Genomic DNA, 14,491 nt, shown 5'->3' on the forward strand with positions numbered 1-14,491 from the left:
ACATAATTGGGCTCAGGGCTCCAGAACTTTTCCCTAATTCTTTCTTCTTGATCCTTTTTCCTGACATCCTTCCCCCAGAGTACTGGGGGCTCCCACTGCGTCTCCTCCTTCCTCTCCCCTCGGTGGTCACCATCCATCCTCCTCCCGCACTCACCCTCTGACCTCCATCCCCCCTTGCCCTCCTCACCGCGCAGGGGTTTGCCAAGCCCGGTCAGGAGGGGGCGTTTGCTGGAGGACGTGGGGGCTGTGCCAGTGATGCGCGTGGACTCAACAGCCACTCTGTGTCCCCCGGCAGGTGCGTTGGCTCAAGCAGAGACGGAGCCCTGTGCCCTCTCATGCCCACAGCCCGCCCGGGCTGTGCGCCATGTACCAGGTAAGACGTGCACCGACCCTGCCGGGCCCCTCCTCTCCTCGGTCGGCGGGGGCCGCATCTGGGCACGCGTCTGCCCGCGGGCTACAGCAGGTCTGAAGTGCGTGGGGGAGTCACTTTCGCAAAGCGAGGGGGGCAGCTTCCCAGGGGAAGCAGCAAGGGACAAGGTGAAAGACTGGAAATTCTAGTTCAAGAGGCCTTGGAACGCCCAGGCAGGATCCTGCACAGATGACCCGCAAAGGGCCAGCTGTGGGGTCGGGGCGGTGGACAAGCCCCCGGGGCCAGCGGGGCCTCGGCCGTTCTACGGGCTGCAGGGCACGGAGAGTTGGCTGCCACCTCGACGGGGACTTGCCCTTGAAAGCCAGTGCCTGAGGCACACTGAGCGATGGCTAGTTGGATTACACTGTCACGTGACGTGTGTCTTTGGCAAGTGCAGTGGCGGGGGCTGTCCCCACCTGGGCTCGGCTGGGCCTGCGTTGGGGTGGAGGAGGAGCTGTCACCTGTCCTCATCTTCTGCCGCTCGGAGCACAGAGGGCCCACAGGCAGGGGAATCGGGAAGGGTGTCATCAGCCCAGAGGAAGTTCTGAGTCAACCAGGAGTCACGCAGCTACTTACGCACAGTGGCGGCCACCACACGAGTTCGTGGCCACGGGTCTACACTTTCAGGTGACGGCGGGCGCCAAGCCAGCCACCTGAGCGTCTCACGTGGGAAAATGCGGAAGGTTGAGAACCCCTGCCTGACGACAATGGACCGCATGGTGAGCGTACTGGCCCGACATGTTTGTGGACCGTCCCCTCCCCAGAGCATCAGCGGGGCAGGCTGTTGTCCCAGCTCCTGTGGCCGCTCGCTCTCTAAACGCCTCTCTCCGCGGCTCCTTGGTCAGAGCAAACACCCTACCCGGGAGGCCTGTGCTCCCGGGCATCCACTCAGTGAAGCCACCGGGGCGCCCAAAGCCTCTGCCCACAGCAGCGCCTGGTGCGTGTGACTGGACAGCAGGGCCCCGCACCTGGGTCTGAAGGCCCCAGTTGGGCCAGCTTGCCCCCGTCTGCCCGAAACCTCTGCAGGCCTCCCTGCCCCATGCTCTCTTGCACTGACCCGGATGGTTGCCATCAGAACCAGAGCTCTCCGGACAGGAAGACAGGCCTGTGCTCCTCGCATCACGTTAACAAACAGAATGTTGATTATTGTCGTGGCGGAGAGAAAGCGGCACCCCTCTCCTCCAGCTCTTCACCCCAGACGACTTCTGCGCGTGCCTTGAAACAACCTGCGCGACGCCATCTCTGTGTGGCCGCCAGGGGGCACACCGTAAGGGACAGAGGTCACACTGCGGGTTTCTGGTAATAGGCTCTTTGCAAGTATTATTTGCTCATTTACGGATACCCCGTAACTACTGGGCACCGCAGATGGGATTTGGATTGTTTGTGAAAACACCCGTGAGAATATCGAAACGCGCGCAGTACCAGGTAGCTGTGTGTGAGTGTGCGGTGTTCACGTGTCTGCTAAGTGATGGGTCAAGGACAGAGCCTGAGTCGAAACCAGGGGCCAAGTTGCCACACAGACCGCGCCAGTGGGCTCCCCAAAGTCGTTACCGACGGTGCAGACTCTCCGAGGCCTGGTCCACGCCCCGGGGCCTCGGTGATCCACGTGACGGGTCCCTCCCCTCCCCCGCCCCATGCGAATGCTTTTCAGGAGGCGGCTCTGTGTGGGGTGCACAGAGGGCAGGTGGGCCGGGTCTGGGAGCCCCGGAACCTCCCTTCCTCAGGGAGCGGCACCGCCACACTGTTCTCGAGCGGACAGAGTCAGTAAACCCGGGGTCTTCTCTCCTCTCGGAGCAAGAGCCTCTGATGGGCTAGAACGTCTCCTCCTGCACTTCGGGATCCGTTGCTCCTTCAAAGAGAGGGTCGCAGGTCCCGGAGTGGAGCTCTAATAGCTCCGGCCGCGGGAGAGGCCGCAGGGCCGGCTCCGCTGAATGGTTTCGGAGGGCACCTGTCTGAGAGCCTGTGGGAAAGGGCACGTGAAACAGGCTTACGGAGGGAATAAAAGCCTTCGGGTAGAGCCGCGAGTGCACCGCTGACTCAGCACTCGGAGTCGAAACCACCTTCCGTCCCCTGTCGTGTGGAAACTCCACACTGTCGGTGAGCAATGCTGAGCAGACGTTCTGCACCCTGACCTTCCAGAACAGTCCTCCCTCTCTCTGTGTCCTCGTGGGTCTCTCTGCCTCTCTCTCTGCAAAGCCACCAGGAAGGCTAGGAAGGAGCCAGCCACCGTGACTTCAGGGTGACCATCGAAGGACAGATGGGTTCTGCTGCTGTCAGGGGCTTTCACGAGCCAACTCCCCACCAGGGATCCAACACAGGTCCTAGAACTACCGGAGTTCAACCTTTCCAGGGACGGAACATGACCACTGCAGGGGGGGGAGGTGGGAGGCCACACACACACAGGTGGCGTTATATCTGGGAACCCAAACGCAAGTTGGAGAAGAGAGAATTCCAAGGGAGAGGCAAGGAGCAGAGTGGGGGAGGGCAGTCCCCTAGGAAAATACCCCTTTTACTTGCATGTCCCACCCTGCCCAGCCGGACACCTCTCCCTGCACGGCGTCCCCATCTCAGCACTCTGCACAGGTGCCGTGGGTGTGCCAAGCCTCATGCAGGCTACCTGCTCCCGCAGCCAACCCTCCACCGTGGCCTCCACCTGAGTCCTGGGGGCGAGCGAGGAGCCGCAACGGGACAGCATCCACCCTTGATTGGCCCCCAGCTCCCAGTCCCTTGGAGGCCGCAGGCCACTTTACACGGGCCTCCCTGGCTGGAGAGGGCCCGGGCAACCACCACGCACACCGAAGTTTAAGGAGCCAAAGACACCTCGTGCTGTGGACAAGTGCCGAGTAAGAATCAGAAACACAGGCTCTGCTTCGACCGCTGGGCTCCCTTTCCTCACCTGAAAAGCACCAACAACAGCGACAGTAGCCATCCGTGCTGCCCGCACCGTGGGGGCCTGTGCCAGCGGAGAGAAATACGACAGGTGCACGTGCTGCCCCAGCACTGGGCACCCATGGGTCTGTCACACCCTGCCTCTTGGCCACGTGACGCCTGAGCTACTCTGGAAGGACCCCCAGGAGCCCCGGGAGTGGCTCCGGCCTCCATCTCTCACCGGCTCCGGCCTTGGGGTCACTGCGTTTCTGCTCTCAGAACTGCGCTTCTTGACCATAAAGTCAGTGTCGGAAGAAAGTCTGGAAGTATTTCTCTGAAGACTGTGGTGCCGGTGACGAGGGGACATCCATAAGGGCTGCCAGCCCAGCGGCAGCGGGGATGCCTTCCTGTGCACTCGGCCCGTGAGAGCTCATTCTGCACAGGAGAGACAGAAGCCCCGTGTCCCGGCCTCCAGAGATGCCCCTCACCCCCTCGTGTCCTGAATCGGATTGCTTCACGCGAGCCGAGCTCAGGCTGTGCCCAGAGTTGGGTGAGTCTGGTGGCTACACGTTTGGTGGATGCTGTCGGTCCAGCTGTGGAGACCCAGAGCAGACCAAGCTCCTTGGGGAGTGTGCCAGCAGGGACGGGAGGCCACTTGGCTGTCCTGCGGCCCAGCCTTTCCCCCGGGGGCCGGTGTCTGCTGTGCCCCCGAGGGCTGCTTCCCACCACAGTTGAACTGGGTTCCTCACTTGCTGGAAAACACGTTGCAACTTGCCTTTTCTTTCCAAAGAGAATGTTCAAGACCCCACACACCTGAACCTGCTTGTCCACATTCTGTGCAGAGACCACTGGATGCCAAGACAAGACATCTGGGGTCATCGTTTGGGTTTACAGCTCTGGCGTGACGCTCGCTTGACATTTGTGCTGAAAGAGCCATCTGTGCACGTTAGACTCATTGAGGTCTTTGGAAATGGGGTGCCTGGAACAGCGGAGACAGACCAGAGTGCTATGGGCTGATGTCCAGTCCTGCCTCCCGCCATTCTGGAGGCAGCAAGGAAGCATCAGGAAGGCTGAATTCGAGAAGAGCCGGACTCCAGCTCTGCTGTCGACACAGGCACCAGCCGCCCTGACTCCGGGGGAGCAGACCTTCCCTGCGGGGAAGACCCTCGGTTCCTTTCTTGGGAGTTCTGCTGGTTTCCCGAGGAGGCGAGGGGCAGAGACGCCGCTGTTTCTGCTGAGCGCCGGGCACGCTGGTGGCACTTGGGTCACCACGGGACGCCTCAGCAGAAGGGCCCGTTAAGAGCTGGGTGCGCACCAGGTCGGCGATGCAAGACCGAGAGATGGGAGGACTGGCGGCTGGAAACACACCACCGTGCTTACGGCTTTCGCGGCCAAGTGAGAGCCGCTTCCAGCCTGGACAAGTGTCCCCATCCCCCTCCATTGCCCTCCCCTCCACCGCGCTCACCTCCCAGGACCACAGAGCTGGAGCCCGGGCATCTGGCTGTGACACGGGGCTTGCTGTGTCTTTCTCTGCCAGGGGACAGCCTCTTGTCATTCTGACCCCTGCATGGCCACTGACATGGCTACTGATGGAGGGGGGCAGAGCCGTCCCTGCGGTGAGAGGGGGTGGCTCCTCTCCCCATTTCCCAGAGGAAGTCAGAGCCCCAGTGCTCCCCCCACTGCCCTGCAGACAGCAGCCTTCCCGCCTGCCCTCAGCTTCACCGTCTGCTAACGGCACAGCCCTGGACCTTGGCGCCAGTCCCTCTGATCATGGGACAAAGCGACGGTCCCTCCCGAGCTGACCGCCGGGAACAACAGCACACCCACAAGCCACCGTGCCTGCGGACTGCACACCCCGTCCACGGTCTCCCTGTCCAGGATCTGAGAAGAAATCTGCAGTCAGGACAGGCACCAGGTAACCTAAAATTTCCCTCTAAATCAAAGGTCTGCCTCTAAATTCCTCCAGAAATAGAGAAAAGCCTGCTGTTGACCCTGCACGGCTTTCTCTAAAGAAGGCAGCTCATGGCTTTAATTAAACTCACTGGAGTCAACAATTCTGGAACAAACATAGTCTTAAACTTTCAAATGACAAAAGCACAGGGCAAACTGCATGTATCGTTCAGACAGAGAAGAATTCTCCCCCCGTTTACGAAATCTAGAATGCCCTGACTTTGCCCACGAACACTCATGCTCTCTCCTGAGGTACAAACCAGCATCACGGCTTCCTCTGAAACACAGACAGGAGCAGAAGTCAGAGCGTGGCCCAAGGCAGCGGAGTGCCTCGTCTGGCCACCCGTGGTTTCTGGGGACGCGGGACTCACAGGGCAGGGGTGCGGATGGGAGCACCACTCCCCCCCAGCTCTCTCTCCGACACACCTGGACCTACTCAGAAAGGGACCAAGGTCACAGCTCAGACACCTCACGGTCAGACCTATCATTTTATCCCCAAACGTGTGACCCTTGGTGCACTTGCTGGGTTTGCTAATACTTACCCAGGGGCTCCTAGCTCAGCACCTGGGGCAGACGGGGCGGTTTCATGGTGGAAAATGGGGATGGGCAGCAAGGTGTAAGGAAGAGTCTTGGATGGAAAGAAGGGATCTGTTCCTGCCACGGACTCTTTCGGGAATTCCTCAAGGAGGATAAGCCACTGAAACAAGATTGCTGTGGACGTGAGGGGTCCTTACCAGCCGTGGAAGGAGTGTGAGGCAGGAGGGGGGGGCACGAAAGGGAACTGGGTTTTGTAGTGAACTGTGTTCGTGGTTCGTAAACAGAAAGAACACCACCCACACGAGCAGGTTGGGGCTTCCTGCCGCTTTCACAAGAGGACGACGTTTTCGTGATCCCAAGTCGTGCTCAGGCACCTTACGGTCCGTGCTTCCGAACAGCTTACGTAGATAAACCGCGGGCCTCCCTGGATCGGAGGCTCCCGAGAGTGCCCCCAAATCAAAGATTTCTCTGGGACAAAAAAGCAAAATGCAGATGCTTTGCACGGTCGCTCTCCAGCCCCCCAGTGAAACCCTCTAGGAACGGCGAGGGTCCCGTGGCAGCGTGCCCGTTCTGCGTGTCTGTGTGTCTGGTGCCCGGCTCTGGGTCTGCTGGTCCCATCCCGTGAACAGAACAGAATGACGCAGCCCAAATGGTCTGCTTGTGCGGGGCTGGGCTTCTGCGGGTACCGGGGGAGCGGACTGGCCCTCGCTGTAATTACACAGAACTGCATCCCCCAAAACGATCGCCAAACTGGAAAGTCTCTCCTCGTTAACTGCTCTTGCGTTCGCTGTGCCTACCTAGCCGTGTTTACCAAAACGAGTAGGAGCTAGGCCTCTAGGGAAGAACGGCAGCCACGCCGACCCCAGCCCTCCAGGCATTAACACACGCCTCGAGCGGACTCCATCAACAGACGCTAGCTCTTCCTCATAGACAGGGACAGTTTTATTTCTAGCTCATCCTACCCTCACAAGTTGACTTGAGGCAAGTCTACGAGTCTTTTAAAAATAAAATAAACCTACGCTGTTTAAAATCATTCCTCCTTCTCACCTTCTCCTGCCGTACGGCTAGCCCGTGATTTCTCCACGTGCCGCCAAGGGTTAGGTTTGGAACATCAGCCTCTGTCCCACACGGAACCCACAAGCATCTGGCGTGGGCTGGTGGCCTGCAGCACCGGTCCTGGACCCAGAGCCGGGAGACCCAGCGAGCACACCGCCCAGCCCTTGAGTGTCGGTTGTCGCACCTGCTAAACGAAGTGCTTGCTCAGTGCCGAGCGACATTTCTCGCTCTACCAACAATGAGGGCAAGTGCGAGAATCATACACCCTGTATTTTAAAAGCGAGTAGAATCTCTTTCTTTATTCCCTTTTTAAATGGAATCCTCTGGGGACACAGGGAGAAATTCCTAGAACCTGGGTGGCTTAGCTCCCCAGGACACTGCCAGTGCGAAAACCATCACTGTGGTGAGCACGGGGCACCCGTGTGCGGACCCGCCTGAGATGGGGCGTCAGGCAAGTCCTGGGGGCTTCGGGGGCCACAGCCCAGAGTGAGGCGGGCACTGTGGGGCCTCCAGCGGCCCCAGAGTTCCGGTCACAGGAGCAGATGCTTGCTGGGGACCTGCGCCCAGGCTGAGGGGCCAGAGCGGGAGCACGCAGGAGGGCTCACGGGAGCACCCCCTGGCGTGAGGAGTACCTTCCTTGGTGGCCTCCCTGGTGAGTCTCAGCTTCGAGCTTAAGAAAGGGCAGGGTTCTCACACAGCAGCCGCACCCCGGACTCCTTTCCTCCATCCCGTAGAGAAGATGGAGCCCATGTCAGCACGCGCATTGGGTGGAAAGGACCAGTTTCCCCCAAACTAGTGCGCCGTAGAGGAAAGGCGGAGGAACAGAAGGTACTTTGTCTTACTGTGTGTGGTCTGAAGGAGCCCAGAGCACACGTCATGATATTTAAAGGACGTTCTAATGTTGTAACAGATCCCAAGTCATCACACCACTGTGAGGCTCTTAGCCATTAGGGACAGGGGTCTAGATGCAGACGATTTTGAAGTTAGGGTTTTAAAACACCAGAAAGGGTTGGTCGTCACACAGCTTCTAGTCTGTTCTGTAAGTGCTCTCAGCTCTTGGTGTGCACGTGGCCAGTCCTCTAGCTGCCCCCGTTTGTGCTGTGCGTGTAGTGACCGGTTACTGCTGTCTCCACTCCTCTGCTGCGCTCACGCAGTACCGTCCGTCAGAAGGGAAACCAAGCACACTGAGGCCTGGGCCGTGGGAGGGGAGGGACCCCGAGTCTCGCTGGGCTGTGCCTCGTGCAACGGGGAGCACACAGTCCACCTCGGGGCCCGTGCCCTGTGAGTGGTGAGCACGGGGGCGGGGTGGGGGACCCTTCCAAGAGTCCAAGGGATTCACTATGATTTCATTCACTGACATTCTGATGGTTGATTCTGGGGAGATAAGAAATAGAGTAGGAGCTGGAACTTTTTTTCCTAACCACAAAACCCCAGGCACAGTGAACGTTAATTTTTTCAAGATGCAGAATTTTCTTCTGAGAGGGAATGAGTCCATCGATTTGTCTCTAATCAAATCCAAATGCAAATGTGTCGCAAAGTCCTCCCTATTTTCATAAAACAGCCACTGCATTCAAAGGAATGAGTCTCTACCCAGTGTGATGACCGTTGATCTTCAGATGTGTCAGGTGAAAACGAACCTCCTGTTGTTACTTGCAAGTTTAAGAACTCCCGGCTCTGGCGCATCGGAGAACGGTTACAAATCCTTCCTGAGGTCTGGATGGGGAGCGCGGACCTGGCCCGGAAGCCGGTGCACGGGCTCCCCCTGCTGGTGATGGGCATTATCTCAGGCAGAGGGAAAAGGATCATTATTTTTCAAAAGCGATGCAATGACATAGGTTAATGGAAAAAGCAATTTACCCTAAAAATTAATGAAACAGTTGCCCTTTGTGCCATGGCTTCCCTCCCATGGCTTTTAAGACTTCCCAGAATAATGTTATTTGCCATCAAGGAGTTGTTTTATTAATGATGATGCCAAAAAAAGGAGTAACACCGTAGTGCCACACGGTATTGTACAAACTGACACCGTAGTGCCACACGGTGTTGTGCAAACTGACACCGTAGTGCCACACGGTGTTGTGCAAACTGACACCGTAGTGCCACACGGTATTGTACAAACTGACACCGTAGTGCCACACGGTGTTGTGCAAACTGACACCGTAGTGCCACACGGTGTTGTGCAAACTGACACCGTAGTGCCACACGGTATTGTACAAACTGACACCGTAGTGCCACACGGTGTTGTGCAAACTGACACCGTAGTGCCACACGGTGTTGTGCAAACTGACACCGTAGTGCCACACGGTATTGTACAAACTGACACCATAGTGCCACACGGTGTTGTGCAAACTGACACCGTAGTGCCACACGGTGTTGTGCAAACTGACACCGTAGTGCCACACGGTGTTGTGCAAACTGACACCGTAGTGCCACACGGTGTTGTGCAAACTGACACCGTAGTGCCACACGGTGTTGTGCAAACTGACACCGTAGTGCCACACGGTGTTGTGCAAACTGACACCGTAGTGCCACACGGTATTGTGCAAACTGACACCGTAGTGCCACACGGTGTTGTGCAAACTGAGGTCACATGTCAAGGGACCCGCCCACCTCTCCGTTGTCTGGACACTGCTCACCAGACTGAGAGACAAGGGCCATCCTTCAGTGGTAGGAAACTTTCAAATGTTGACTTCTTTATATAATGAGCTTGTGTTGTTTTTCTCATTAGTCCAAAAGCTTTCACCAAGAAATAAGTCGATTATTTTTTTCCAATCTCGCTTGTGCAAAATGTTCAGCCGCACGTCTTTTGGAGACGCTGCTGAGACGGGTGTTGATGGGGGGGGTTCCAGCACCCCCGCCTCCCCCGCTCTGACTGTTGTGGGCCCCACAGGGAGCTGCTGCCCTGCCCCTTGTCCCAGTTCGTCCCAGCCGACCCGAGAACGCCCCCTTAGCCTCTTAACCTCCTGCGGAGAAAATGAGCTGCCAGGAATGGGGTAGACACGGGCAAGGACACACCGATCTTGAGACATAACGGTAAAATGTTAACTGCTTTGCCTCTTGTTTTCAACCTTAGTGAACACAACAGTGTTTCATTAGAGGATTACTAACTGTATGCCTAAAAACTAACTAAGCATCGGGGCGCCTGGGTGGCTTAGTCAATTAAGCGTCTGACTCTTGATCTAGGCTCAGGTCTTGATTTCAGGGCCGTGGGACCGAGCCCATGTTGGGCTCCACGCTGGGTGTGGAGCCTACAAAAACAAAAACAAAACAAAACTAACAAAGTGAGAAGAATCCTTCCTCTGTTGGGGAGCCCCCGTTCAGTGGGCGCCCCGGCAGGGGACTGCGTCCGTCACAAGTACTCACAGGCCAGAGGCTGAGGACCAAAGAGGGACTAAGGCAGGAAACTCCACAGGTGACTGGCCCGTGCCCTTCCACCCGCCTGGCCCCAGCTGGTCTGCAGGGCTGACGGGTCACCCTCATGCCCCGGGATCTGCTGCTCTTTCCTCCTGCCCCAGTGTCCTCCAGACACAGCGTCCTCCCCGTCTCTCCTGTCCCAGCAGGCAGATCCCCTTACTCACAGTGCGGTACGAGGGAAGGTTGAGTACCTACATCCCATAAACGGTAAAATATAACGAATAACAGAAACCCCAGGGGGTTGAAGGTGCCTCCCCAGGCCTGCCAGGGTCTCCTGCTGCTGCGTGGGCAGCGGCCGGCCTGCTCCCACCTGACCCGATCGCAGCCCCGGAGACTGGCCTGGAGGAGGGCCCAGCCACCCCTGTAGCCGTGGGTGGGCCACTCGCTTCAGCAGAGCCGGCTGGACCTCACCTGGCGCGGACGTCGTGCTGTGCACGTACTCGTTCTTGCTGCCTGACAGCCGCCCTTCCAGCTGCCGAGGGAGGGGCAGCGGGGGTCCGGGCATTCCTTCTGCCGGTTGCCGGAGGCGTTGCAGGATCGAGGCAGGCCAGGGACTCGGCACGGAAGCCAAAAGGTGGGAGCCCCCAGGTGTCCCTTGACGATGAACGGATAAACAGAAGGGGGCTGTCCATGCAGCAGAGCGTTTCCAGCCTGAAAAATTTAGGAAGGAAATTCTGGCGTCTGCTACCACCTGGGTGAACCTCCCGGGCAGGATGTTGGTTGCAAGAAGCCAGACGTAGCAGGACCCTCCTCTATGTTCCACTCCTGCGAGGCCCCAGAAGAGCCACACCCGTGGAGACGGAGAGTCGGTGATGGGCGCCAGGGGCTGGGGACAGAGGACGAGGGCTTGGTGTTCGGCGAGTGTAGATCTCAGTTTGGGAAGTTGAGAACATTGTGGAGGTGGATGGTGTCACCTTTGTACGACAGCATGAATTTACTTAGTGCCCCCGATATGCACTCAAAACGGGTGAGGACGGCACATTTCATGTAGTCTTGAGCACAGCTAAAAAAACGTGAAGGGTGGCTCAGCAGAGCTCGCCCCCCACCGCGGCACGAGGGCCTCATCACCATGGCAACTGAGGTGGGTTTCGGAGCTTTTCGTCTGTGCCCCCGTGAAACTCCTTGGCCATCCTCAAATTGGTTAAACGCGTTCTGGAGTCTTCGAAATGCCCTGAGAGACAAAGCTCCCTGGACGACTGTTTCCGTCCCTTGGCTGTTCTCAGTGGCCTCGTGGTAACGCTGTTGAGTGGAAAATCCTCCCAGCGCACCCCGTGGTTTGCTCAAACCAGAGTCCTGGGCGTGAGGACCGGAGCCTCCCCGCTCCCCGCGATTCCTCGGTTCCTTTGTCCATTTTATATTTGCCAACCTGCGCTCTGTGAGTGCAGCTGCCGGAAGCTCTGGGAGTCCATGGGAGTCTTTCCTCTTTCCAAAACAATATTAAAATCCAGCCAAAGCGGTAAGATGCTTCTGGAAAAAGGACAGTCTGACGGCCACACGAGGTGTTACCGCCTGAAGGGCCCACATTGTTCAGAAAGCGGACACATCAGGAAGCTGAAGACGTTCCAAGCCAGGGTGCCCGTGCGAGCAAGATCTCAGAGACGGAGGCGACAGCCGGACTCACGGACGCAGGCCTCCCCCGGCAAGTCCTGGAGATGACACGGTGTCCTCATCAACGCTCGGGTTCGTGAAGACAGACCCTGCTCGTGGCCGTGGTCCAGTTTAGATATTAACCTACGGCGACCCGGAGCCTCTGTGCTTGCATGGTTCTGTGCATTTTAACCCACACGGCCTTCTGTGTAGCTGCCAGCACACTGAGGACCCTTCACCCCAGAGCCGTCCCCCTGCTCCCCCATCGTACCCACACCACAGCCTCCCCTCGCCCATCCCTGCACCCTGGAGTCCGCCGATCTGCTCGCCCTCACTGGGGTTTAATCGTGAGAAGCACGTCACATAAACGAGTCCACACGGTAGGAAGGCTTCGCGGCACCTGGGAGGCGCCTCCGAGTTCCTGTGTTTGGAACATTTGTCCCGGCTCGTTGCTGGGCGGCGTTCTACTGTGCGGATGGGCCACTCCGTCCACCCTTCCTCTCTCTGATGAACACTTGAGTGTTTGCCAATTCAGTGATCAGGAATTGAGCTGCGAATAAACACTCGTGAACCAGTTTTTTTAATGAACATAAGTTTTCATTTACGATTGAAATTACTTTTTCCCTCAAAAAATTGGTGGCCAATATATTCATTACAAAAAAAAATCACTTCCAGAAATATTTTTTTTCTTTTACCATTCAAAGCAGGAAGTAGGATTGCTGGGTCCCACGGGAAGTAGATGGTTAAATTCATAAGCTTATAACTTTATAAGACAGAGGGACCATACCATTTGCATTCTTACCAGCAATGCCGGAGAGCTGCGGGTGCCCCACATCCTTGCCAACACTTAGTATTGTTGGTATTTTACATTTGTCCGTTGTGATACGTGTGCGGTGGTATCTCTCGTGGCTGTGAGTTGTATTTTCCCAGTGGCTGACGACGTCGAGCAGCTCTTGCCATGCCCACCCTGTCTCATGCAGCATGGATTCCACGTTGGGTCCATCGTTTTGAACTGGGTTGTTTTTTAACATTGAGTTTGGAGAGCTCTTACGTATTTGCTTTCAAGTCCTTTGCCAGATGTGTGGTTTGCACATATTTTCTCTAGCCTGTAGCTTGACTTTTCACTCTCTTAACAGTGTCTTTTGCAAAACCAAAGTTTTAAATTTTATGGGCCATTCCTTGGGTGTCATGTCTAAGAACTATGGTTTCTTCTAAAATTGTATTTTGAGTTCATTTTTTATAAGCTGTCACTTTGAGTTGAGGTTTGTTTTTTTGGATATGGAGATGCAGGTGTTCCGGTACCATTTTTTGAAAACACTATTGAATGGTCTTTGTACCTTTCTCAACAATCAACGGGCCACGTTTGTGTGGGCCTGTTTCTGGGCACGATGGGGTTTGTTGATCTATGTCTGTCTCCCTCCAACACCACACTCCTTGGTTACCTTCATGATATAGAAATCTTAAGGTCAAGGCATGTGCTTCCTTGAACTTTATTCTTCTTTTCCACAATTACTGGACTATTTTGGTCCCTTTGCATTTCTGTCTAGTCTTAGAAACGGCTTGTTTCTATCTAAACAAAACCCTCCTGGGACTTTGATGGGAAGTACATTAAATCTGTACAGCTCTTTGGGGAGCGTTGACACCTTTACCACTCTGAGCCTTCCCATCCACAAATACGGACCGTCTCTCTGCTTGCTCAAGTCTTTGCTTTCTTCTCCCAGCATTTCCTGGTGTTTAGACAGAGAGCCTACACGTGTTTTCCTTGATTTATGCCTAACAGTTTGTTTCTCTGGTGCTATTATACGTGGTAGTGTTTTCAAATGTTGCTTTTTTCTAACCGTTCCTTGCTTAGTAGGTAGAAATATGATGGGCTACATCATGTCATTTGACAAATGGCTACGCCACGTCATTTGACTTCCAGGCCGTTACAAATACAACAATACGGGGGCGCCTGGGTGGCACAGCGGTTAAGCGTCTGCCTTCGGCTCAGGGCGTGATCCTGGCATTATGGGATCGAGCCCCACATCGGGCTCCTCTGCTATGAGCCTGCTTCTTCCTCTCCCACTCTCCCTGCTTGTGTTCCCTCTCTCGCTGGCTGTCTCTATCTCTGTCGAATAAATAAATAGAATCTTTAAAAAAAAAACAAAAACAAATACAACAATACAGTTGTAATCACGTGACTGCCTCACCTGTGCAGCCGACAGTTTACAACCAAGAGTCCAGGTCCAGTGCGCAGCCAGCGGGGCGCCGCTGCACGTGTGACACAGAAGGGTGTGCCTCCGCCACGAACCCCGCTCACCCCCGATCAGTGCCGTGTGAGGCCCTGTATGAGAAGCGATCTGCGCGGTCAGCGTGTTCATCCAACACAGTTAACGACCTGCCGGCCAGGTTCTGTGCTGAGGACTGTAAATCCACCGACCCCCTCGTCTGTGAAGGGCTCCGGCCCTGACGCCGTGGCTCCCAGAGCCAAAGTGCAATTTACCTACTTCACGTGCTCCTGTAAATTACTTTTCCCTCAAAAGATTGGCGGCTGATATATTCATTATAAAAATCACAAAATACATAATTTGTCTTACAGCATTGAAAGCAGGTGTGCATAATTCACATGAGAAACGTTATGACCTATGCAACACCCCATTACCTATCGCACAACGTAAATAAGGTTGATGATAT

The 14,491-nt window shown here is 56.0% G+C and overlaps 1 protein-coding gene across 4 annotated transcripts in view; it reads left to right on the plus strand.

The window, feature by feature from the left end:
• Positions 1 to 14,491, plus strand: part of MBP (myelin basic protein) — a 115,906-nt gene that overhangs the window by 86,540 nt on the left and 14,875 nt on the right. For 2 of the 4 annotated variants that reach the window (XM_045790294.2, XM_045790295.2), the window contains exon 5: positions 296 to 373. The exons of the other annotated variants lie outside the window; for them this stretch is intronic. In XM_045790294.2, coding sequence (XP_045646250.1) covers positions 296 to 373 — 78 coding nt within the window. The remainder of the gene's footprint in view (positions 1 to 295; positions 374 to 14,491) is intronic. 4 annotated transcript variants of the gene reach the window in all.

Source organism: Ursus americanus, chromosome 19 (genome assembly GCF_024610735.1).
Source record: "Ursus americanus isolate L20-20 chromosome 19, mUrsAme1.1.p, whole genome shotgun sequence".
Lineage (NCBI taxonomy): Eukaryota > Metazoa > Chordata > Mammalia > Carnivora > Ursidae > Ursus > Ursus americanus.